General features: G+C 41.8%; 1 protein-coding gene across 2 annotated transcripts in view; it reads right to left on the reverse strand.

The window, feature by feature from the left end:
* LOC117884794 (sodium channel protein type 2 subunit alpha-like) overlaps nt 1-27630 on the reverse strand; it is a 140957-nt gene that overhangs the window by 8974 nt on the left and 104353 nt on the right. For both annotated transcript variants that reach the window (XM_034785594.1, XM_034785593.1), the window contains exons 20-23: nt 25888-26061; nt 17642-17764; nt 5204-5485; nt 142-195 (exon numbers count right to left, since the gene is read on the reverse strand). In XM_034785594.1, coding sequence (XP_034641485.1) covers nt 142-195; nt 5204-5485; nt 17642-17764; nt 25888-26061 — 633 coding nt within the window. The remainder of the gene's footprint in view (nt 1-141; nt 196-5203; nt 5486-17641; nt 17765-25887; nt 26062-27630) is intronic.

The raw sequence follows: 27630 nt of genomic DNA on the forward strand, positions 1-27630 counted from the left end.
ATAAATTTAATTTGTATACGTTTTCCATGTTTTAAGATTTCATTTTCACTACCATTCAAATTAGATATTAAAGAAGCGTTATGTGCACCTTAGAGTCTACTCACTCTAAACAAATAGACTTAGAATATGTACTGTACTTACATTTATGGAATCAACAGCTGCATACATGATAGGCATCCATCCTTTAAAAGTAGCCTATGAAAAGGCAATGTGTTAAAATTCTATGTCAAGCTTCAGGTCAAAGAAAATGTGAAACATTTTACAATCATATTCTTATGAAAGAAAGATCCCCATTTATCACACCATGTATTTGCATATTAATAGAATAAAAGTACTTAAAGTATAGCAGTGAGAATTTTTTTTTGCCACAAATTTTTTTGGGGAAAAAAAAAATACAGATATGGCAACACTGAAACATTTCACAAATTCATGTCAGTTTTGCCAAATTATTTCTGTTAAAGACAAATTTTAAAAAATCAAAATGTTACATTTTGACATTTTATAAATGAAATGTTTCAATTTTTCTATCTGAAACAACTTTTCATTTTTAAATCTTTAATTTTATTTCGCACAAAAATGTTTTTAAAATCTCAAAATCAAAATGAAATGTTTTGTTCAACACAAAGTGAATTTTTCTTCAAAATTTTGATTCTCCAAAAACAATAAATAAATAAATTTGGTTTGACCCCACTTTACTTTTTTTAAAAGAAATTCAGACTTGCCAGTGAATCAACGAATCACTTACTTGCATAGCGCTACTTTAAAGTTAGTATCTTGGAAAAAGATGAGTAAAATAATTCACAAATTAATTTCAGCTGCTTCTTTTGGATCACAGAATATCCCTGAACAAATTCTGATTTTCCTGGATGTGTTCATTCTTTGAATTATTATGCAAACTCTTAAAAAAAATCCATAGATGGGCTGAGTTCTGGTCAACATCTGAGCTAATCAGTCATACAGCTAACTCACATGGTAATGTTTCTGTTTCCATTTTCTGACTGTTACAAACATCAGAAAGGCTTTCACAGACCACTGTGGCTTTGAATTTCTCAGGGAGAGGATTGGAACAGCTTACAAAGGCAGAAAATAAGCAGGCATGGGAAATGTTATGTATTTAAAACTTTTCATTTTGGGGGCATACAGGCTTTGCTCTAGGCATTGTTTCTAGGGGGGAAAAATCTAACATTTATTGGCTGAGGACAGACAAATTTTCATTTAATTTTCTCTTATCACATTCATACAAAGAAATTCCTATTTTGAGAGGCTATAGTCAGATTTCTGTAACAGCTTCTCCTGCCTTGGCTCTGGAAACAAATTTATCACTCTGTAGTTGTGCAGACATTGTCCTCTTATCCTGGATAAAATAACTGAACTGCATTTACTGATGTCTGTAATTTTCTGTCTAGCACACAAAAGTTTTGTATATGTATGTGCCTCATGATGGGCATTGTGAGATTCCTGTAATAGCCACTCTGCCAGGGGTCAGGACAGCAGTGTTCGTCCTTTCGGTGGGTTAATGTTGCAGCAGTATCGATAACTAACTTCCTTTTTCTGGTTATCAGCATTCACAGTAAATAAGGCAAATAGTTATACAAACAATGAAGGGAAAAGAATCCCTAAACCCATGATTTAGGCACCATGTAAATGCAAGGGAATCATCCTAATGTGGGCACACAGTATGATGTCACCATAGAGAAATGTTTGTTGGGGGGGGGGGGGGGGGGGCGCAGCAGCAAAAAATCTGGCAAAAACAGTCAGGCAGGGAGTTTTACAGATGATCTGATGCAAGTTGTTGCCCAGTCACAGAATGGTGCACAGGTTGACAGTATATCTGAAAAAGGAGAGTTGGATTTATATGGAGATAACACATTTCATGGTTCTTCTTCTGAGATAAAAACGATGTTCCTCCAATGTTATTCTCTAGGTTTGGAGGAAAGGGAACATAAGGGTCATGATGTGGTGTATCATAGGATAATTTGTACTAACCGGCAGTAAAGAGATTGCCATAGTATGATGTTAACATTTTACTTTCACGATGTCCAAAAAGAAAATATTCAAGAGATGGAATATGGGGCTCAGTGAGAAATGCATTAAAATGGAATAGGATAGGCCACAGGGACCAGAAGAAATTATGGAGACTCCCAGGGTACCGCTGTCTTTGCTACTCTATGTAAGCAATCAGAAGTACAAAGTACAGCATCTGATAAACAACGAAGGAAGAAATCATGGTTGTGGAACTATTTTGCCACTGACATCAGCTGTCCAACCAGTGCAACATTTTTGTGTCATGCAAATAACACAAAGCACAATTGCTGCAATATATATGCTAGTCAGAAAAGCCACAATGCGCAGCAACATAGTTCAGGTGGAGGGAAGCCTTCTTAATAGCCATGTAGTGGATAAGGACAAGTGCCTCCACTTAAGAGGCAGCAGAGTAGCCACAGTGCCAGAAAGAACAGCTCAACCTCAGCAGGGACAGTGTCTTCACATGAGGAACTGCCTCAGAACACTGGACTAGATGGACCATTGTTCTGTCTCTGACAGCAGCTAGCGCTACATGCTTCAAGGGAAGGTATGAGAAACTGATAAACAATTATGGAATAACCTAGGACAAATTTCTTTCTAATCCCATCAGCTAGTGGTTGTCTTGTGCTCTGAATAACCAGATTTATATCTGTTATATTCTGTAACCCACTTATCCATATATATATCTATATATTTAATCCTTCTTTTATGCCTACCAAGCTCTTGGCCTCAATATTATCTTGCAGTAATGAGTTCCACTGATTATTTATGAAAATGACTAAATGAGCTATATTGCACTGAATGTCACCTTGGTTTTGTACTCTAAGAAAAGATAAATAGAAGCCTCAAATAACTTCTCTACATCATTTATTATTCTATATATTTTTATCCTAGTCCCCTCCTCCCTAAACTAAACAGTCCCAATTTCTCCCCTTCTCCTCACATGAAAGTATTTCCAGGCTTCTAGTCATTTTCACCCCTCCCCCCATTGCTGCTTCTTTGGTCAGATGGGGTCACCAGGATGGAACATTGGAACTGAGCATTCCAACTAAGGCTGTACTGCTAAGCAAGACATTATTTTCTATCCCTTTCTTTATGCATCTTAACATTTCATTTTTAAGACCACCACTGGGAAATGAATAGTTTTTTTCCATTCAGCTTTCCACAATGATGCCCAGGTTTTCTTCCTGGGTGGTCACAGTTATTTTATATCTGGCAATGTGTGTAAGCAATTCAAATAATTCTTTCCAATGTGTATTATCTTGCACACTGGACACAAAAAGTACTGAGATAATTTAAGAGGGGCACCATATACTGCAATCCAAAGCCCTGTTATTGAGTATATACTGTGCAAAGATGTTGGGATTTGACTTTTCCCTCTACTTTCCTTAAAAAAAGAAGCCTTCCAAAAGCAAATTGGATGCAATTTTCGAATGAAAAAGGATGTGGCTGAGTTCTATGAAGCAGTGAATGCTTCAGTGTAGCATGCCTTTTGGAGCTACAGTGGCAAGAGAGGTCCACCCGATCATAGGCTTTTGGCTCAGTTAATAAATCACTAATCATATATCTATTAGCACAAACTGCCTCTGTCTTAGAAGCAACTGTGGCATGTGTCAGTATACAGCCACCATGCCTGGGTGGATTTGAGAAACACCACATTGCCACCAATATAGTGGAGAAACTGGATTGTCAGAAGAGAGCTGTTGATAAGCTCCTCCCTTCCTCCTGGGTTCTTCTTATTGCATTTAGCCTCTATTTAGTTGAAGTGATTCTGTGAAGTAAAGTCATTTTCAGTTAACATAAATGTGAAAAAACTTTACTCAAATGGTCAAAGACAATCAAGGTGTGACCAGGGCTGATGTAAGTTGAGTTAATGCAAATAAATATTCATGAGAAATTATTGTCTGGCATTTGCCCATCTCTTCTGTTAATAATTACTTATTAGATATGTTAAAAGCTGGTACTTGAAAAAAGAAAAACATGAAATCAGTTAAACTGTCCTCTTCCCCCCGCCCCAAATACTGTAATCTCTACTACATAATTAACAATATTGGGTAAAAACAAACCATACAAAAATGTGTAATTTTTTAAACTTTACTAGAAACAACATGTAGTATGTTGACATGTTGAATATATGTGGAATTCATATTCAAATACACAATTGAATTACAGTGCATATAACAGAGGCAGACACACCCATGTAATCCAGAATAGATAATTTATGCAGTTGCCTAACCCTCAACATTAAGTGCTGGTTCTCCCAAGAGCAATCACAAAGGTAGCCTGCCAGCAGAGGACTACTAGCTCCAGAGTTTGAGAGAGAATAATTAGCATGTGTTTATGCGCACAAATGTTTTCCCGGAAGCAGCTTGCCAAGTGAACCTGATTAGAAATGCATGTTCCTGTCCTAATTGGTTTCATTCTACAGATGGTCTGCTAGGAAAATACTTGTGCTCAAAATCATGACACTAATCAGTTCTTCTGAACCTGCTGGCCCAGAGTTAAACAAAAGCCCCCCAAAACATGGGTAATGGTTGGAAAGCAACTGAACTGGAGAAAAACTGGGAGAGAGCATACAACATGGAGAAAGAGAAGGTGGTTTAAAACCCTCTTACTTGATCTCTATTTTTAAATCACTAAATTTATCCTTCTCATTTTTTTCTCTGAAAATTGGGAAAGGTCCTTCAGTTTCCATACTGGGCTACTCTGTAGCATTGGAATATTTTAGTGAAATCTGCGGAGAACTTAAACCTTTATTTCGTTTGTTCTCAACAGTCCTCTCTTTTTCATCCTATATATTCTGGCTGATAGTAAACACCTCTCCTCTTCCAAAGTTTACACAAATTGATACCAAATACCAATATTAATCTGCTTGTATGGAACAGCATCAAAAAGATAATTAAGCAAGCCACCTATTAATCCCTGATAAAGGTCCAGAATGTCCACTTTGGAACTACATTTTTGTAATCTCCATGGAAACTTGCTTTTGGACATCATAGAAACAGTTTCCTTCTCCAAGACTCCCAAATTTTCATATATTTAATGCACTAACAATTTTCACTAATAGATTATCTATGACTTTATGGCAAGATAATGAAAATTAAGGAATTCAATTTTGCTTTTATAAACTATAGACAGGGAATTAAACTATAAAAATATATACAGAATTGTCACTTACTATTTGAAGCAGAGAAAGATAGCCAGCTCCAACATTATCAAAGTTTACTTTCACATTTTTCCACAGGACATCTTTATTGTCGTTCTTTAGAATCTCACAATCAGTTTTATTCATAACTTTTTCTCTTGAAAAAGTGTCACCACTTGTGGTGTTAACACAGAAGAAGAACTTGCCAGCAAACAAATTTACTCCCATTATGCTGAAAATTAGCCAGAATATAAGACAAACCAGAAGTACGTTCATAATAGATGGTATTGCTCCTAAAAGGGCATTCACAACCACCTAATAAAGAAATACAGGGGAGAAAAGCTTGTAAAAAAACTTATAGCAGCAAAGTAATTAGGCATTCTTCTAAAAAGGTTAACAGCAAAAATATTTTATTCCAAAACGTAGTTACAAATTATCTTATTTTTCAAATACTTATTACAAGCCACACAATGAATCAACATGAAAAAAGGTGAAGACTAAAATGTCAAGATGAAAAATAAGAATTATTTTTTTTAAAAAGTGGCAAGACGTAATCATATAATGTGTACGCTAAGGGAAAAAAGAAATACACGTTAAAGAAATGTAACATTCAAATTAATAAATTTGACAAATCATTACTGATGAATATAAACAATGACTGATGATAAGGACTGATTGATCTATAGATCTTTGCAAACAGTACAGAGGTTGACAAAATTAGGACTTCAAGAATTGTAAAACACATAATACCTTTACAGTATATTTATTCATACATTACTATTTTACTTACTAAAGACAACCCTGTCACAGAAATAGACCACTTTATATTATAGACCACTTGTATTATATGTTCATTTGGATCATTAGAGTACCTTTCAAGCACCACTTATAATAATCTTGTTAGGTATTTCAAATTAAAATATGATTTTATTTCAGTGTATATAAAAGCATGTATAGTTTCAGCTTATATTATGATCAATATTTTTGCCATTATAACATAGATAATTAGGGTGGCAGAAAGAAGAGTACCTCCTGCTGGTTGAATAAGGAACTTAAGTGTGGTATCCCAGGGGAGAACAGCTTTGGCTCTTCATACCAGATAATTTAATTTCTACAAAAATTTCTCCATTAGTTCTAACCTCTGGGGTTATCGCTCCTTTGCGGAAGAGTCCACAGAGAACTGAAGAGCCAATTTAGACTGTTTAATGAAACTGGAATTTTTTCACCATGTCTCAGCCTTCAGGGATCTTTCTGCCCAGAACATGGGTGTGGATCTGCTGGTGCACTGTGATACTTACTGGCTGTAGTTGATTGGAGAGCACTTAAAATTCCTCTCACACAATATCTTAATCCATCTTGCAAACGAAAATACTGATACTTGAAGTTATCTGCCTTTCTAGTGAAAACTTAGAAAGATGCATGGTGATTGTCCCCAACCCGGATTCATTTCAGATACTTTAGATCTCTGTTTTATGCTTCCAACTTGTACCTTAGCTAATCCTTTTGAAATAGTTTGAGGCAAAATGTCAAATGATCTCCTGAGACATATGAAAAGTGGAATTTTCTTTAGTGATGAAGTACAAAGCAATCTGCACAACCATTGTGTCATCATTAATTATAAGTATTCTAAATAGACAGAACTTTGATATGCTGCTGCTCTTCTACAAAAGTGACAGCTACAAATCAATAATTTTACATAAATAGATGGCATATGGAAGAAGAAAAAGTGCTTGAAAAAGATTAAGCTAAGGTCTCTTATTGAGGAAAATGAGTCTGATCCTAGATTTGAGCAATTGCTGATTTTGAACCAACATAAACAGTACTAATGTTCATAAAGTGAAGGTGGTTTCAGACCTACCTCCATGTCTTCCTGAAGGTAATCCAACCTGGCCAATATCTGTGACTTACAGGGTTTATGTCTTAACTCTCCAGAGGGTAGTCCATATTCCTGAGACCATGGTTTCTCAGCAACTAAAGACAGAGCTGTATTGATGGCTTCCACTTCTCTTTGATTTGGTTTATATATATGGATTAACCTCTCCTATGTTGGGAAAAGCCTGCCCTATAGCATGTCATTATCCATCCCCAGGTGTTGGATTTGCTATACAAGCTAACCGCAGAGTCATCTTCCTGTAGAGAGGATGTGTCCATAAACTCTTGAAATGAGATTGCATCTATTAGAATGTGGACCAGAGACCACCAGTGCCCGTATCTTTGTACATGCCCTAAGGACTGAGAGACTGAAGAAAAGGATTCTGGAATGAAAATGGTGGGTCCTTAAGAAAACTCTGGTGACAATGGATAGAGACAGAAAGTAAGTCTCCACAAGATTTATCAATATAAAATAATTTCCTGGAGATGTTGCAATCATTGTTGAAGTCAGGTTTTTCATAATGAATTTGACTTTCTTCATTCATTTGAAATGTTTGAATTCTCGGTGTGACAATGCAGCAGAGATAGGACTAGTGGCGAATTTTATTGCTTAGAAATCACATTTCTGACGTCTGCTAAGAGCCAAAAGTACCTAAAAGGTGCCTGATCTGAGGCATCAGTGATACAAGGCTGTAAAATATGTGTGCCCGAGAGGTCTGCCAAAACACAAACTGCAGTTGGCAAGAAACCCAGGGAAAGCCTGGTGACCAGAGGAAAAAAACGGGGGCAATTTTGAGTATAGTGTATCCTTTGAGACTCGGAGCATATGTCTGCTGCAGCTGGGAATGAGCCTCCCAGCCCAGGGAAGACAGACTTGTGCAAGCAGGTCTTGAGCTAATGAACTAAAAATGGCAGTGTGGTTGTTGCAGCTCTGGTTGGAGATCAGGATCGCAGGCCTAAGGGGATGTGTAAGCGCAAAAACTTGTCTCTCTCACCAACAGAAGTTGGTCCAATAAAAGATATTATCTTACCCCCCTTGTCTCTCTAATATCCATGGACCAATATGGCTACAACAACACTGCATATATTTATATACCATGCCATTCTGCTCTGTATACAGTAGGTGGCAGGAACTAGCTACTGTGGGATCCTAAAGAATCTGTGGGATCCTACAGAATGTTGCCAATTTCCACCACTGGTGGTGATTCAGTGATACAGTACACTTTGTAAATAATTTCTTTTGAAAGGAAAAAGGGTACATGGATATCAATTAATGTGCCAAGAACAAAGATCAATCATAAAATTAAGGGAGTTGGCATTTTAATTAAAGGAATTAAGGATTAAGCTATTGTGGTAGTGGATTCTGGAGTACATTATATGAATGACAATCAGAAATATTCAAATGGATATTGTCAGTTTACGAGTCCTATTTTAAATAAACCAAAATCCTTAAATAATTAAAACTAAATGTATTTTAAAAATCAAATTTACTTTTCAATATTTACATTCTGCGTACATTTCACTCAGTGGACAATGATACTAGACTGGCTAATTTCACATTTGTTTAGTCAATTTCATATTTTGTCTCTACAGATCAGGGATTAAATTAAAAACAAACAAAAATAACCCAAAACATGAAAACATTTCTAGTAATAATCGGATTTGATAAAATCTACTGTCCTCATAACAAAATGTTAGGCCTTAGTTACTTGTGTCTACTAAAAAGTTGGGTAAGGCATGTTTCCCAAACCTAGGAGAAAAGTGATGTAAAATTGTGTTTTCTATGGTATTACCCACAATTGATGAAAATCACAAGGGTATTGGCAGAAACTTTAAGCATGAGCAATGGACCAAATGGTTATTGTCAGAAAGATTTGGGTGTTTACATTGATTTCCTGCTACAAGAGTCCTAATATGGATATATGTCACTAAGTGCAATTTGTGCTTGACAATACATAGGTTGTACTAAACAAAGAGGATGCTCTGTCCCAAAGATCTTACAATCTAAAAAGACGCATGTGATTACAACACAATATTTAAAAATACATACAGGTACCATATAGGCAAACACGGAATGATGTGCCATCATTGAAGCTGGAAGGCTTCACAGAAGGTTTTGATGAAGGACTCGAGGGAGGAGACTTACAGCAACCTATAAGAATGGTTCACAACTAAAAGGATTATGGAGAGATGTTAGTCCATAGTTAAGGTTGCAAGCAGATTTTCAATCCAAGCCTGAGTTTGCCTCACAATCTTACTTTTAAAAGGGGCCTTTTAACTTATTATTTAGTATGTATAGTCCTTGGTCAAATGCTAAGGTTGTAAAGTCAAGTACTCAAATATTAGGAAATGCCAGAATTAAGGCTGCCTGTGCAATCTTAATTCCAACCTTAATTCCACATCCAACTATGCATGTGCATTATGATACAGCGTTGGTTTTTTTGTTAACAATCACATACTACTTTTTCCATAAACTTTACTAAAAATCCACCCTGAGGCAGAATGGAATATTTCAGTTTACACAGTTACATTTTGACAAAGTTATAAGCAACTGAAAACTGAGGCTTATAAAAGAAAGTAATGGGCAATCCTAACTGTAGGCAACACTACTTTTTTCTGCCCTATCAATGGGCTAAAGATCAGGTCTTACCTAAGCTATTTTTTGCTTTATTAATAATAAATAAAAGGAAACATAGCTTGCAGACATGTTCAATAGGTTTTTCATTTCCCACTTTCTATTACAGGGTCATCTGGCATCAGAATCATCCTACATGGGAATCCCCCCCTTTTTTTCTTTTTAACAACCTCTCCCCTGCCACCAATCTTCCACAAAATTTCTCTTTCCTCACCCTGGAAAACAAAGAACATTTATTAATGTATTGATGTTCTAAGGTGCACTGACCTTGCAATGGAAAGCATTAACAAGAGAAGAGGGCTCCTGCCAACAAATGCCCTATGATTCTGAAACTGCTAAGAATGAGAATTCTGACATCTGGTCTGCATCTGAAAATAAGACCTTGTGTTCCCATGATTATCATAACATGGATAGTGGTCCTTCCTGGGCCACCATATTCCCAGAAAACAGCACTCAGTCACTTTATAGTAGCTATCAGAGGACTGTAACAGCTGCACCTCATTTAGAGCCAGGCTGCATCTGAAATCCCCAAAAGGAATTTGCTCCTGTAAAGAGAGCCCAGATTACAACCCCTTGGGAAATACTAATTACAGTATACCATGGTCCTAAGCAAACTCAATGGAACTCTGTAAGAACAACTATATGAACATACTTTTTTCCTACTAAGTATAGGCTAGTGGGTCACAACAAGGACAATCGAGAAGAATACTATGAAGAATATCCAATTCTATTATAATACAGCTTAGGTGTTTTCATTGGCACAAGGGACCAAAACAAGGTCACTTAACTTAAATCCAATAAAGGTTCCTCACCCTGATCAAAACCTCAACTAAAGTAGGTCACTTTTCTATCAGACAGCTTCTAACTCTACCTCTGTGGACCTCACCACTGTAGAAATGGTACACATCTAGTCTTCAGCTACTAAGGACAAGGCATCTGAAAGAGCTTATAAAGATGAAAAAGAGGGAAGGTTTCCCAGAGAGAGAAACACAGTCACACGCATATGATGAACACTACAGAAATCCTTCTTCCTAACAGCAGTATTCCAACTTTCCCTCCCTCCCTCCCCCACACTATCAAACTCCTCACAACATATACAAGCTCCTGCACATTCTCACCTGGTTCACCTTGGTTCCCTGCCTGCCCCCCCATTACTGACATCTCATCTCATCAAGAGAAACATTCTCTTCCCTCTCCTACAATACAAGAGCGATTCCTCAGAGAATCCTGGAAGGAGCACTGAGGGTATTTTTATTGTTTTACGCTCATCCAGAACCTGATGTTTCTGCTGAGAGTCTAGGCTTTGGTGATGAGGTGGTGGGCTAGGAGGTGCTCTCAGAGTTCTGAAGGGAAGAGAAGGCCTGGTGGAAATGGAGGACTTTGTTTTTAATCTGCTTCTGAATGTGAAAGCAGATACAGGTACTGCTGCAGGAAACCTGAGCTGCCCTTTGCTTTAAAAAACAGTTTAAAGCAGCTAATATTTACCACCTATTTGTAAGTTATTTCATACTCTTTTTCTGGTGCACATGAAAAAATATGCTTCCTCTCTGAAAAACGGTTACTCACCTTCTCATAACTCTTATTCTTCGAGATGTGTTGTTCATGTCCATTCCATCAGGTGTGTGCACACGTGCATGATGGCTGGAAGGTTTTTCCCCTAGCAGCATCCATCGGGTTGGCCTGGAGTCGTGCCCTCATGGCGCCTAATATATAGCCCTGCTGACCCGCCACCCCTTCAGTTCCTTCTTGCAGGCTACTCCGACAGAGGGGTAGGAGAGTGGGTATTGGAATGGACATGAACAACATATCTCAAAGAACAATTGTTATGAGAAGATGAGTAACCGTTTTTTCTTCTTCAAGTGCTTGTTCATGTCAATTCCAGTCGGGTGACTCCCAAGCAAATTTAGGAAGTGGAGTCGGAGCTATCCACTGACTGTAGTACTGCTCTACCAAAGGCCGCATCATCTCTGGTCTGCCTAGTAATTGCATAATGTGCCGCAAAGTGTGTATCAATGACCATGTCACCGCCCTGCAGATTTCCTGGGTGGGACTTGAGCCAGGAAAGCTGTTGATGAAGCTTGGGCCCTTGTAGAGTGCACCGTTATCGGGAGCGCTGGGATTCCTGCTAGATTGTAGCACTCGGTAATGCAGGCCACAATCCATGATGAAATGCGCCATGTCGAAACAGGCTGGCCCTTCATTCTGTCCGCTACTGTGACAAAGAGCTGTACCGACTTCCTGAATGGTTTCGTCCTTTCGATATAAAAGGCCAGCGCTCTGCAGATGTCAAGAGTGTGGAGCCTCTGCTCTCTACTACTCACATGAGGCTTGGGGTAGAAAACTGGGAGGAAAATGTCCTGGTTGATGTGGAACTGTGATACCACCTTCGGGAGGAAGGCCAGATGGGGTCTGAGCTGAACCTTGTCCTTAAAAAACACAGTGTAGGGTGGCTCGGACGTTAGAGCCCTGAGCTCAGACACCCTCTGGGCTGAAGTTATTGCCACCAGGAATGCGACCTGGTAGGAGAGGCAGAGCAGGGAGCATGTTGCTAGAGGCTCAAAGGGATGCCCCATGAGCCTAGAAAGGACCAAGTTAAGGTCCCAAGCAGGAACTGGTTGGTGGACGTGCGGGTACAACCTGTCGAGCCCATCAGGAAGCAACTGACCAGGGGGTTAGCAAAAACCGAGTGGCCCTGTACCCCCGGGTGGAAAGCCGAGATGGCAGCCAGGTGTGCTCTTATAGAAGACAAGGAGAGACCTTTCTGCTTTAGGTGCAAAAGGTAATCCAAAATCTGGGGCACTAAGGCTAGCGCCGGGGGAAAGTTGCGTTGTGCTGACCAGATTGAAAATCTCTTCCACTTGGCCAGGTACGTGGCTCTAGTGGACGGCTTCCTACTGCCGTCTGACTTGTTCTGTACAGAAGAGCTCGAACATATTCAGCCATGGAGCCTCCAGGCTGTGAGATGAAGCAACTGCAGGTTCGGGTGCTGGAGCCACCCGTGATCCTGTGTGAGAAGGTCCGGGAAGAGCGGCAGGGTAACTGGGGCTCCGACTGACATGTCTAGGAGAGACGTGTACCAATGCTGGCGGGGCCAAGCTGGTGCTATGAGAATGACCCGAGTCCAGTCTCTGCGGATCTTGAGCAGAACCTTGTGGACGAGCAGTATGGGTAGGAAGGCGTATAAAAGTGGTCCCTCCCAATGGACGAGGAACACGTCTGCTGTGGAGCCCGGACTGTGATTCTGGAAGGAGCAGAACTGCTGACACTTCCTGTTGCATCGCATGACAAAGAGATCAATCAGGGGACAGCCCCACCTCTGGAAGAGTGAAGATGCGACGTCTGGGTGAAGGGACCACTTGTGGCTGTGAAAAGATCTGCTGAGGCAGACTGCCAGCTCGTTCTGGACCCCTGGAAGGTACAATGCCTGTAGATCGACTGAATGCTCTATACAAAAGTCCCATAACCTGAGGGCTTCCTGGCATAGGGGAGAGGAGCGTGCACCCCCTTGCTTGTTGATAGAGAACATCGTGATCGTATTGTCCATCATGACTGATACACATCGACCTGCTAGATACAGGCGGAATGACTGACATGCTAGGTGTACTGCCCTGAGCTCCCTGACATCGATATGAAGACGGAGATCTGTCTGTGTCCTGTAGTCCCCCAGATGAGCTCCCCATCCCAAGTCTGACTCGTCCGTCACTAGCATCAGGCATGGCTGTGGGGCAGCGAAGGGGACTCCTGAGCACACCTGCTGAGCATCCGTCCACCACAGGAGCGAGTTGAGGATAGGGTGAGACAGGGTCACAATCCTGTCCAAGCTGTCCCTGGCAGGTCTGTACACTGACGCAAGCCACGACTGAAGCGGCCGAAGCCTGAGTCTGGCATGCCAAACCACGTATGTACAGGCCGCCATGCAGCTGAGAAGTCTGAGACAATTTCTTGCGGTGGTGGTGGGGAACTGCCTGAGTCCCTGGTTCATGGTGTCAAGGGCCTGGAATCTTGCCTGCAGGAGGAATGCTCTGGCTAGGGTTGAGTCCAGAACCAACCCTATGAACTCTATCCTTTGGACCAGGGACAGAGTTGATTTCGTCTCGTTCAGTAGGAGACACAGATTCTCGAAGGTGGCTCTGATGAATGCCACCTGAGCTTCCACCTGAGCCCTGGATTGGCCTTTGATCAGTCAGTCATCAAGATATGGGAACACCTGTATCTGAAGTTTTCGCAGAAAGGCGGCAATGAGTGCCATGCACTTGGTGAAGACTTGAGCTGTCGCTGACAGGCCGAAAGAGAAGACAGTAAATTGGTAACGGGAACTGTTAACCACAAACCTGAGGAACTTTCTGTGGCTGTGCGCGATTGCTATGAGAAAATATGCGTCCTTCAAGTCGAGGGTGGCATACCAATCTGCTGGATCCAGTGAAGGGATAATGGAGGTCAGAGAGACCATGCGGAACCTGAGTTTCCTCACAAACTTGTTGAGGTCGTGCAGGTCCAGGATACGCCTTAGGGCCAGAGGGCAGTTTGGGCTGGCCTTGATTAGCGGAGGGAAGTTGCCTTCTCCTACCACTCTGGTTCCTCCTCCTAGAATTGTTCTGGCTGTTCTGCTGCTGGAATCTTTGAGGAGGTTGTGGGTGGAAGTGTCTCCGCTGTGTGGCGGGGGTATGCAAGCCCAAGGATTTGAGGGTGGCTCGGGAATCTTTTAAGCAGTGGAGCTGTTTGTCCGTCTTCTCTGAAACAGTCTCACCCTCAAACGGGAGGTCCTGAATTGTTTGTTGGACTTCGTAGGGTAATCCTGAGACTTGCAACCAGGCCCCCCACTGAATAGCCACCCCCGTCGCCATGACTCTTGTGGCAGCCTGAAGTGAAGCACGGGAGACTAATTTCCCTTCTTCCACCAAGGCAGTAATTCTGACCGAGAGTCCGAAGGGACGAGCTCCGTGAACTTAGCCATGGAAGCACAGGTGTTATAAGAGTACCTGCTAACAGTGGCCTGCTGGTTAGCAATACAGAGTTGTAAACCACCAGTGGAGTAGATTTTTCTACCCATGAGATCCAGGCGTTTAGCATCCCTATTCTTTGGGGATGGACCTTGGAAACCTTGTCTCTCCTGCTGGTTAGCTGCATCGATGACCAGCGAGTCCAAAGGTGGATGGGAGTAGAGATGCTCAAAGCCTCTGGAGGGGATGAAATACCGGCGCTCCTTGCATTTGGCAGTTGGTGGCAGGGATGCCAGTGTCAGTCAGAGTCTTGGTGGTGTCCACCACTGTCTTTATGAGGGGTAACGCTACCCGTGAAGGCCCCGAGGCTGATAGGATGTCCACCATGGGATCTGTGTCCTCAACTACCTACTCGGCCTTGATGCCCAAACCTTGGGCAGTCCTGCGGAGCAACTGCAGTAGAACTCTGTTGTCCTCTAATGCAGGAGCTATTGACGTCCCTGCCAACACTTCGTCCTTCAACAAGGAGGAGGAAGCATGTGCCAGTAGTAGAAGCTCCCTGCCATCTGCCCCGGTCAGGTCACATGACTCCTGGGGCAGCATTGGAGAAGGTGGTGCCGATGATGGCCCTGGGGCCGTAGGCGTCATAGCCAATGTTGGCGTCGGCATCAGTCTCACAGGAGGGAACTGCATCGGCACGCTCACAGGAGCCGCTGGGGTTGTGGGGTCAGGTGCCGATATCGGCACCTGGGCCGTAGATGCCTGCATCGAGGTTGATGTCAACAATGGTGCAGGAGTGGGAGATGGGTGTGTCGCCATCGCGAAGGCCGGTGCCAAAGTCGGAGCCGAGTATGGATGTCGCTGAGTGTGGGCCCTGGGCTCCTCACTGGCCCTGGTGATAAGCCCAGGGAGTCCAGAAAGGCCACTGAGGCGGGTTCTGCATGGCGGAGGCCACACCTACTGCTCCCTTCTGTCTCTGCTTGACCTCGCTCTACGGCTTCTGCTCCTACTTGAGCAATAAGAGTTGGGCTCCGACACTGAAGACCACGGAGGAGCCAATCCTCGGTGCCTCGAACGTCGAGAGCTCGGGGAGCGGGAAGGCTCTCTGTCGGAGCATGTAGGTGTCGATGGACAAGGCGAAGGGGAGCGCCTCAACATCATAGCAGGCTTTCCTTTCGAATGCACCGGAGCACGGGGTTGAGGGTTCCTCCCTGGCAGGTGAGAATGGTGCCAACAGGTGGAGGAGATCTCTGGCAGCCTGGTATGCTTCTGGCGTGGACGTGAGCTGAAGCTGCACCAGAGATTGAGGTGGGACCAGACTCAACTGCCTCACCTGGACAGGAGTTGACACGGCCCCGGAAGGAGACGCTGAGGAGTGGCCAGAGGAGAACGGTCGTCTGGCTTTTTCTTCTTTTGAGACGCTGTAAGCCATGAGGAGCCATAGTGGTGCCGAGTGTCCCTAGAGGAGTCCTTTCTCGGCGCCGAAGTCACCAACAGCGCTGGGGCATGCCACGTCGAGGATGCCCCAACAGCGCTGGGGCTTGCCACGTAGGGTTCAGGTCTCTCGAGCCCGGGTTGGAATGGGGGCACAAGGCTGCCTCCATGAGGATCACCTTCAGCTGCTGTTCCCGTTCTTTAAGTGTTCTCGGGCAGAACTCACAGCAGATCTTGCAACGATCTTTCTGATGGGTCTCCTCCAGGCACCTAAGACACGATGAGTGTGGATCACTCTTAGGCATGCGCTTGGCGCAAGCCATGCAGTTCTTAAATCCCGGGGACCATGGCATGCCACGGCACCGGGACCAGACTGAGGGGAAACCCCCCAACTACCATACTATACTTTAACTGGAGTACTACTAACAACTAACTAACTATATACACGGAATAACGAAGAAACTTGCTGAGCAAGAGCCAAGGGAAATTCCAGCCACTGTCACTGGCGGTAAGAAGGAACTGAAGGGTTAGCAGGTCGGCAGGGCTATATATTAGATGCCATGAGGGTGCAACTCCAGGGGGCGCCCAGGCTGACCCAATGGATGCTGCTAAAGGAAAAATCTTCCGGCCATCGTGCATGTGCACACACATCTGATTGGAATCGACATGAACAAGCACTCGAAGAAGAACTCTTGTTACTGAGGCAGGGTGCTACATATGTTCATCTGTGTCACTACATAAATACATCCAAGCAGCAAAGAATGAAACAAGATTTATATCTCCCACACTGCTGGGTCACAATCATGTTGACAGTAGCTATTGCAGAAATCATAAAAGCACACTGAATATGTGTTTCACATAACGTTAGATGGGGTGTCTTCATGGTACCTTACAAGAGAGAAAAACATCAACAGAAGAAAAATACTAATCAAATCTATATTTTTTCTGTGTGAATTATTGCACAATATCTGTATCAATTTCTGTAGAAAAGAGAACCAAAAATATTATATGTAGGTACGCATATTTGATAAATGACTCTTACTGCGATCAAGATATTTTAGTTACTGTGATTAACTTCCTAATAAAGAAAGGGATCATTCTGTCCTTTATTCCGTATAAACTTCACCTGACAGCCAACAGAATAATAAAAATAGATTTGAACACTTCTCATTCTGTTTTTTCTATACCTACATGAAGCCATTCTGCATACTGTATATAAAGTATGCAAAATATATAAAAATTATAAAGCTATATAAAGATTACTTTAAAAAAAGCTAATTATGAGAAAAAATATAAATAGAATCAATTTACATTTAAACTTGTTACAGCTAAGTCTGCTATGAACTGACAGCTAAAAAAAAACGTCTGAAGATTAATTAGAGATTAAGTAACCCAAATGAGCACAGCTAATGCATACAATTGCATATGGTTAGAAACAACATAATAAAACATAATTCTGTAGAACTCAGTAACAGAGGTGCAATAAAGAGTGAGTACAGCATTCCTATTTTTTTAAATTTCTTGTGCATGTTTACATGAATAGTCGCTTTTTATGAAATAAAGAGTTCAGGTTCTTTCATTTTGTCTTACCCTCATTCCTTCAAATCGCGACAAGGCTCTCAAAGGTCTCAAAGCTCGTAGCGTTCGAAGTGATTTAATTGGACCAAGTTCAGAGTAGCCCAAGGCATTAGCTGTTAAGCTAATCAAAGAAACCTACACAAAAAAAACAAAGACAAATTATTTGTATGTATCTTGTATTGCCCTTTGAAGGATGCAAGATATAATGGCTAAAGGTGGAAAAGTTCAGCCTGGATATTAGGAAAATGTTCTTAGATGCCCGGTGCTTCTAACAGCAAGAGCAACGGGGTAGTGGAAAAAACTGGAAAAGAAGAGACATCAAGTTGTTAGTGAATTTCTGAAGTTCTTAGTCTCTTGATCTATGATACTATCATTACAAATATACATGAACAGGTTAGATATAGGAAGTACCTTTGCAAAATACAGGTTGTGGGCTGGACTAAAAAACACAAATAGTCTTTTTCTGACATTACTGCCCTTGAGAAATCATGGTATGGATGAATCATAACATTCTCAGGAAAAAATAGTAAAAGGTTGGATGACTTTCTCCACAATTCTTACTAACACAATATTTTGACTGTTACTACCTTACTCAAATATGTTTCATAAAGGGCATCATAGTGAAATCCTGGTGGCACAAAATTTCTCATACATAAAGTCTGTCATGCTGATGAAATCCTGTTAGTGTAAGAAACGCTTTTGACTTATTATGCTATAAATTTAGCTGAGGAGAAGCTATACCAAGCAGAAAGAACCTATTGTAAAGCAATAAAGATAAATCTACATAGTTTGTCAATGTGTTTATATTTTAACCAATTTGCCTTAAAATCTTACAAGAGCCTTATTACTCTCAATCAGGGGCCTGATCTGGAATCAATGGAAATTTTGACATCAGCTTCAGTGGGAATAGGATTAGGCTTAAAGTCCTTAGAAACTTATAGTAGTCATATTCTCCAGGGCCCAAATACCACAATGAAGAAAAAAAACTGAAAGTCTGTTGAGAATTCAGGATACTATTAATCAAGAGTTGATGGGTCAATATGTAACTCAGTAATTAATTTGTGCGATCAATCTTGTGTTTTATTAAAGGTTTTATATTCAGTGTTGTATGAAGAACCTTGTGCCAAAAAGTTATTTATTGAATTCTGTAGCATCTTTCACAAGGATCAAGATACACTAAAAAGTAATCAGTTGTAGGCTACTCAGTTTGTGCAAGAAAAGGTGTTTCTCTTTCTCTGTGAAGCTTCCTCAGCTCCATAGAAGTCTTCCTGCTATAGCTTACCTCCCCTACCTATACAGAGGACTGTTCGAAGTAAGGCTGCTTGGAATGATGATTCACAAATCTGAGTATTACTTAATTTATTCATATTAGGAAGTACTTTCCCCCTCCTAATTGCCAATACAGCAAGAAAATTCGTGCATGATATGTCTTCTGCCAGGAGTGTCTCCTATCAAACTATGCTAAAACTTCATCACAAATTATTCTGAATAGCTGGGGCAAGGAGCCCATGTTTGGTTTTGCAAAATCTTGGTTAGACCACAACCAGAGGTGGTTTGGAACGGACTTCCATTTCTATCAGTGCCATCCAGGTTTGTAGGGGATGAGGATTTGGATGAAAGGCTCTAGGTTGGCTCAACTCTTCACCAAACTCAGAAAACAAGCCACAGAAGTTGTCAAGCACCTGTAATTTTCTCCCAAATGCAATACGAGCTGTAATTTTCTCAGAATTTGACATTAAATGAATATAAGTAGTATTAGAAAATCAGGAAACCTGAAGAATCTAAGATAACATCCATTTAATCAAAAGATTTTCCACTTAGTTTTCATTAGTTGGATTGAAAGTAGTTTTTCAGTTAGTTCAGTAGGCAGCATAATCCATGTGGAAGGTACTGAGTCTGAAATCACTTTCTTCCAGAAAATAAAAAGCTTATTTACTGGTGTAATGGATAAGATTGTTAAGGAATTTACACTTAAGCATATTACTGTAGGAACTAAATCTTATTGCTGCATGTTCAGTAATAAAATAGAATATCATTATTTGTCATTACAAGGCAGATTAAAAATGATCTGTTTGCAGCCTAAATCCTTCATGAAGTATTTTACTATATTACTATAAAATTATTGTAGTTGTGACAAAATGTGGCATACAGCCATTTGTTTTTGTTACTCTCTTTTCTAGGAAATAATAATCTACATTACAGCATAGATCTGGTGCAATTATTAATTCAATTCTTCAAAGAAGATCCACAAGAATGATTAAAGGATTGGAAAACATGCCTTTTGGTGAAAAACTAAATTGACCGAGCTTCTTGAGTCTATCAGAGGAAATTAAGTGGTGATTTGATCAACCTATGTAAATAGACACATGGAGAACAGAAATTTGATAATACACGGCTCTTCAGTCTAGCAGACAAAAGGTATAAATTGTGGTTACTTACCTTACAGTAACTGGAGTTCCTCAAGATGTGTAGTCCCTATGTGTATTCCACTCACCTGAGACCAGAAGATTTTTTGTTGGCTGTGTTTGTTAGTCCACATATATACCCTTTACTTCTTTGTGCACCAAACTGAGGGCATAAGGGGTGGTGAAGACCAACTGCCTCTTTGGTTACCTTTCTACTGTGAATAGTCCTAGGATAAGGCCCCGCAGTAGAAGGGAAGGAGGGTGGGTAGTGGAATACAGATAGTGACCACACACCTTGAAGACTTCCAGTTACTATATGGTAAGTAACCTTTCTTTCTTTGAGTGATGGCCGCTACGTGTATTCCACTCAAGGTGATTCATAAGCAGTATTCATCGAGGACAGGGGTGCAAGAAACCATGCTGTACCACAGATTAAAGGAGTGCTCTGCCAAAGGATGCAAATATGTTTTGCAGAAGTGTGTACAGAGCCCCACCATTGCCACTCTACAGATGAGGGACACTTCTAAGCGAAGCCACTGATGGGGATGGGGCTCTGGTCGAGTGAGCCCTCCCGTCTTGTGGTGGGAAGGTTGCCACTAACTTGTAACCAAAGCAGGATGCAGCTGAAAGCCATTTGCACAGTCTCTTTGAGTAGGTGGCTTCTTGTCTCATACATTTGCCAAAAGAGTCAAATAACTTAGGAAATTTTCTGAAGGGCTTTGTCCCCTGCAGATACAAAGCCAAGGTTCTACAGACATCCAGAGAGTGTAGTTACCTGGTGGCATGTGGCTTTGGATAGAAGACAGGTAAGTGGATGACCTGGTTTTGCTGAAATTCAGGGGTTATTTTTGGGATGAATTTGGAGTGCAACCTCAGGGAACCTTTTCATTGTGGAAGACTGTCTAAGGTGGGTCAGCCATAAGGGCCCCCAACTCACCTATTCTTCTGGCTGAGGTAATTGCAACCAGGAATACAACCTTCATAGATAGGTGAGCAAAGGAACACGAGAGTAAGGGCTCAAATGGACCCTTCATTAGTGATGACAGGACTAGGACAGGACAGGACCAAGGGGGCACATTAAAACCAGTGCAAGAGATTACATTGGTAAGGGGGCAGTGTCCCCTTGTGGGGAGAACCACTGATTCTCAGCAGTGTAGTGTGCTCTGTGGGAGTGGGAACGTGCCCAAGAAGCTCTGGAATCTATATTGGGAATAACTTTCTGTCTCAGTACAGTCAGTAGAGTTGTCATCCAGGTCTTGAACTCACCTGAGGAATATAAATCTTCTGAATCAACAGGTGGAGTCATTGGTACCCGCTGTCTTATTATGCCCCATCTTGTTGGCTGTACTGGTGAGTGGTGGATCTGTGGTGTGGGAACCTCTCTGCATGACTGGTTCCAAGAGTATTGGTGACTCTGGGTCAGCATATGCAGCCAGGTCATCAAGAACAGTATACCTGACTCCTGAGGCTGGAAGGGCTTCTACCTCTTGGTGGAGTCAACAGTGCTGGTTCAGACCAGGTGATTAGTCACAGGTACTGATGACTACTCCTTGCTGCTGTGAGTCTGTACTGTTGGTGTAGGGGGTTTCCACTCTCTTCTTTCCCTCACTAGTACTGAGGCTGAGTCTGTCCCATCCATGACTGAGGTTTTTGGCACAGTTGAGTCTTGGTAACAATTAGCCAGACCCAGGCTCTTTGTGACCTCCTGACACACCTGTACCAAGATGCAGTCTCTCGCTTGATTTGGAGGATGTAGGGGAAGAGATCCTCTTCTCAGATGAACACTTCAAAGGGGATTTCTCTCACTGTTTGTGAGAATGCTTTCTCTTACTCTCTCTCCTCCTCCTGTCAGCTCTGCCCTCTGTGATGCCGGAGCCAGGGAAAACCCTGGCGACTCAGGGTCAGACTGAAATCTCATTTTGGCAATGAAAGCAATACATTTTCCTCTAGGAGGAAAAATTTTGTGTGTGGGCCTTTTGATTTCTTCCTCCTCCTGTGGCATATTTAAGACCATAATGGACTGCCTTCCATCCCCCACAAAAAATGGCATCAGTTCTGAGCTCAAACGATATTGCATTATAAAAGCATTAAGTGTAACAGAATTCTATGATATAATTCTGGAGAAAGCAAATTGCTAGGTACATTTACCAATGTTTTAATTTCTTAAGAATTATATTTTATCTAATGTAAAATTATTTACCCAATACATTTCTACATTTACCTTTCTAAAATTGGCATCTACACCAATCATTCCAGTACATTCCTTTTATATGTGCAGAGATTAGGTGCAGTTCAAATGAAATCAGTTTGTCTTAGAGGACACACCAACTCTGGATCCTACCAAAAAGTGTAGAAACTTATAAATTATTAGACAGCTATTTATAAGAAAATTTCAAAACAGAAGTCTAAAATGTTTTACACTACAATCACAAAAAAAGATTATACCTCCAAAGAGTTAAACTCTAGTGGTAAGTGTAGGAAAGATGTCAGACAATGAATGCATATTGCCAAGTCAGAAAGTCTCTATTCTATCTCATGACATTTGCAGCAACAAGAAGTATCCAGCAGTAAAGAGCAGCAGAAGAAAACATTCCATAGCCAAGAGTAAAATAAAAATATGTAAAAGCATGAGAACATTGGAGCTGGCAGTGCTTTTCAAAAATTTAACAGCTAGCATTGTTATCAGATAGTTATACTTTTTCTTTTTGTGGGTAACCAGGACCCTTAACTTATCTGGTTTTCTAGGTGTACTCCCTATCCTACAAGGCTGGGATCTGTTATGAGAATTCTGGTCCAGTTGCAGCTGAAGAATCCATTATAACAAGACTCCTTTTGGTTCAACAGAGAGAAGTATAGTACTGCTGGTAAAGTTTATTTGGGAGCATATCAACTACTGAGTGATTTTAGTGTTTACACTGGTAACTTTCTTATGTGCAGTTAAATCTATGGTGGGACCTCAATGCATGAAACCCTCAGGTCCAGTTGAATACATAGCTTTATTGTGCATTTGGAGTAGTGTAAAAGTAGCTCTTTCAAACTTAGAATGGGCCTGAGATGTGCAAGGGCATAGTCATGCTGATGTTTCGATGGAAGAAATTTCAGCGGAATTTTGCCTGGGACTTCTCCTGAAGTTTCTGTTCCAATATCTACTTCTTGTAGAGTCAGAATACCAATGGAATATTTATGTTGGATACAGTTACTAGAGGACTACCAGCTCCTGATCTGTTCAGAAGCTTGGAGAGAATGCTTATGCTTCTTTGTATTTTCTGCAGCTATTTCTTCCAACTTTTCCTGAAGACTTTAAATCCTATGAACTATGAAGAGCACAAAAAAGTTCCATCTTAACTAAACTGGGGCCTGGCAACTGAGTTGGCTGCAAAGTTCTCATAGCAAAACACTTAGGAATCGACTATTCAAGAAGTGGTGAGTGAAATATTATGAAGCACTGTGAGGATTTCCTCATATTTAAAGGGAACAATACAGCTTTATGGTTATCATAAGAATATAAGAAGGGCCATACTGAGTCAGATCAAAGGTCCATCTAGCCCAGTATCCTGTCTTCTGACAGTGGCCAATGCCAGGTGCTTCAGAGGGAATGAACAGAACAGGCAATCATTGAGTGATCCACCCCTTTCATCCATTCCCAGCTTCTGGGAAACTGAGGCTAGGGACAATTAGAGCAGGTGGGATCCCTATCCATACTGGCCAATAGCCATTGATGGACCTATCCTCCAGGATCATACCATATTGTTGCTGTGTTGGGAAAAGCATCTTAGAAGCCTCAGATTATCTCTAATGCATTTTGCCTACTGGGTTTCTGAGAAGCCACCATGTTTTTCACAAAGGAAGCCACTGCTTCATTAGTTTTTCAGAATTTTAATTATATGGCACTGCATTTCTGACAACTGGCTCTTTTCCCTTTGTCTTGGGTTTCCTATTCTCAAAGATAATGTCTTAAAAAGCAAGGGTAGGCGCAGTCCATGTATCACCTTACTACCAAAGGATGTCTCTGAAAAGGTACTTTATCTTCATGAGATGAAGGATGCAGTTTTTTGGTTTTTTTTAATAGAGATACTAATTCCAAAATCTGTGTTGGGGCCTGGGGAGGGGGGTAGTATCTATTAAAAAGCAGGCCTTGATGGACAAATAGAAATGGAAAATTAAAGATCATGGGTTTCTGGAGATACAGTGTGTGGAATTCTACCATGGCACAGCAATCCTAGCAGCTGAGCCATGGATGAGTATAGCTGGGAAACCACTAGCTTCCCATTACTTATGAAATTATCCAATGTTTTCATTTAACATTTTAGTTTTAATCAGCAGTCCCCATTTGGATCCTATGCAGTCTTCAGAGGAGAATATCTTCTTCAAACAAAATTAGAAACAGGTTGTTTCCCTTATTTTGAGACCTCCTTCCTCTACTTTTATGTGGTTAAAGGCACTATCTAGTGTTACAGCATGCTCCTGACTGTCCAGAGATTGTGGTCATGGCACAAACTGATAGTTTCCTCTCCTGAAGAACAGAGCTATTGGAACAGGAAAGAGGGGAAGTAGTCACAGTATCTGTTTTAAGTTTCTTATGAGCCACTGCCCCTGTCTCAGAAGGGGGAGTTAATTTTATGCTTTTTTTGCAGTGGTGAGGGAGGGACTTTACCTAGATAGGTGGGCAAAGGAAACCCAGAAGAGAAGGTTAGAGTTTCAATGCTCTAATGTTTTCTCAGTTGAGGAGAGGGAGAGAGGAGTTAGAATCTGATATGAGATAATTATTGTGCAAAAATAAACAAAAATTAAAATTCTAAAACAAATAGGTTGGGAGAAGCTGAATTACTAACTTGCTTTGCCTGTGGAAGCAAAGAACATAAACAAACATAAAAAAGAGAGACCCAACAACTAAAAACCAAAGTATTTACAGGAAAGGAACGGATATGCTTGAACTGCTGCTGGTTGCAGATTTAAAACTTTTGGCAGGATTCCAGAGTTTGTGTGGCCTTGTCAGTTTGTTTGAATTTTTCCCAATGTCTGCAAAGACAGAAAGAACTCATGAGTATGAACTCATGTAGATGTCATAAAATAAAATATATGCATGGGAGTTTTGAAAGTACCTAAATGACTTGGAGTGCAAATCCCAGTGATTAGTGCTCCTAAGTCATATAGGTGCTTATCAAGATACGAATCTATGTTAAGAAAGATTTAGTTCCCAATATAAGCTTTAGAACAGTGGTGGGCAACTTGCGACCTGGCAGGATAATCCGCTGGCGAGCCACTAGACAATTTGTTTACCTTTGCACGGCTGCCCGCATCTCCCAGTGGCTGCAGTTCACCATTCCCGGACAGTGGGAGCTGTGGGAAGAGGCGGCCAGCATGTCCCCGCGGCCCGCACCACTTCCCGCAGCTCCCATTGGCTGGGAACGGCGAACCATGGCCACTGGGAGCTGCGGGTGGCCATGCAAATATAAACAAAGTGTCTGGCGGCCCGCCAGCGGATTACCCTCACAGCCCATGGGCCACAGGTTGCCCATCACTGCTTTAGAAGGTCAGAAGTGGCTGAAAAGTGATAGGATTATATTTAAAGTTGTCTTGCCACCTCATCGAGCAGGAATGCTATAAAATGAACATGAAAATTACTGCTGAAAACAAACAGAAGATGCAGAATGAAATGGAACATACAAATGCAGTTTTAATGCGTTATTAGATAAACACAAGGCAACAGGGAAATGTTCACCAGTTGTGAATTTTTGGTCATTTTTAACCCAGAGTACTGTCCTCATTATACATATGACTAACAATGAGTTATGTAGAATGGCCAACTTACAGAAGAGTAAAAATAGGTTATTTAGAAAATATAGTACATACATCAACAATCAGGAAATCCAGCCAGCACCAGGCATTAGTGAAATAGGTTTGAAAACCATAGGCCACCCATTTTAGCACCATTTCCAGAATGAAGATGTAAGTGAAGACCTTATCAGCATATTCTAGCACGGTCCTGATAGCCTTACGCTTTTCAATATATATATCTTCAAAAGCCTGTGAACAAACAAATAGTATTCAAGTTCAGTATTCATAAGCCTTTGCAAGTTACAATTTAGGCTGCATGGGCTGAAGATGAAAAGGAAAAGGTAAATCACTTTCCAATTCAGGATGTTTTCTGAAGGTAGTATTTATCACTGATTACAAAATATATTTTTGAGATTTAAGTCTTTGGTACATGGTGATGGGAGTGATCTACAGCAATCCTCCAAAGGTTTTTAAGAAAACTGTCTACTGTCATCCTAGACACAGACCCTGTGACTCAGACAAGCCAAATCTCAATTCAATGCACAAGGCAGTATTAGACACGAATACCTACAGCTCACAAAAGCATGTAATAAGTATGTGGCAAGAAGAAACGAGGCACAGTGACCCAATGCTGTATACTGTAACTGACAAATCCCTAACCCTCAAATGACAGCTCATGCAGTGAATAACTATAGGAAATATAAACAGACACTTGTTTCCAGGTGTCTCTTTTTAAAACACAAGCAGGATACATGATAGAGCAGGGGCGGGCAAACTTTTTGGCCTGAGGGCCGCATCGAGTTTCTGAAATTGTATGGAGGGCTGGTTAGGGGAAGCTGTGCCTCCCCAAACAGCCAGGCATGGCCCAGCCCCCAACCCCTATCCAACTCCCCCACCTCCGCTTCTCGCCTCCTGATGCCCCCCCCCCCGGACTCCTGCCCCATTCAACCGCCCCCATTCCCTGACGGTCTCCTGGGGACCCCTGCCCAATCCACCCCCCTGCTCTCTGTCCCAACTGCCCCCGGACTCTCCTGTCCCATCCAACCATCCCTTCTCCCTGACTGCCCCCGGACACCCTGCCCCTAAGTGCCCCCTGCTGCCCCATCCAACCCCCCCTCTCCTTCCTGACTGCCCCCCCAGATCCCCTGCCCCATCCAACACCCCCTGTTCCTCACCCTCTGACCACCCCAACCCCTATCCACACCCCCGGCCCCTGATCACCCCCTGAACTCCCCTGCCCTCTATCCAATCCTCCCTGCTCCCTTACCACGCTGCCTGGAGCACTGGTGGCTGGCAGCGCAGCTGCAAGAGGACAGGCAGCCACATCGCCACGGCACTGCCCCAGAAGCTCACTGCTCTGCCGCCCAGAGCATAGCGCTGGCGGCGCAGTGAGCTGAGACTGCAGGGGGCCGGGGGGAGGGGCTGGGGGCTAGCCTCCCAGGCCAGGAGCTCAGGGGCCAGACAGGACAGTCCCATGGGCCACATAGTTTGCCCACCTCTGTGATAGAGTGTCAAAATAAATGAATAGCTTAATGGATTTTTATGAGATTTTGGCTACAAAGCTAGAGAACTTTTAAAAAATGTAATCTGGAGAATTTTGCCCAACTAGACTGGATATGTAGGTGTGTAAAAAATAATGGGAGGGTAAATGGCTAATTAAACAAACTCATATGTTACCTGTTCAAAGAAATTGGGACAATTATGTAACAGTGGTTTGCCCTTATAAAGCATGGATACGATCTGTTTCTAATATGTGAATAAAAAGTACCCTCTACTAATCAAAGTTACTACTTACCCAAATAAAACTTTTCATACAAG

This window comes from Trachemys scripta, chromosome 11 (assembly GCF_013100865.1).
Source record: "Trachemys scripta elegans isolate TJP31775 chromosome 11, CAS_Tse_1.0, whole genome shotgun sequence".
Lineage (NCBI taxonomy): Eukaryota > Metazoa > Chordata > Testudines > Emydidae > Trachemys > Trachemys scripta.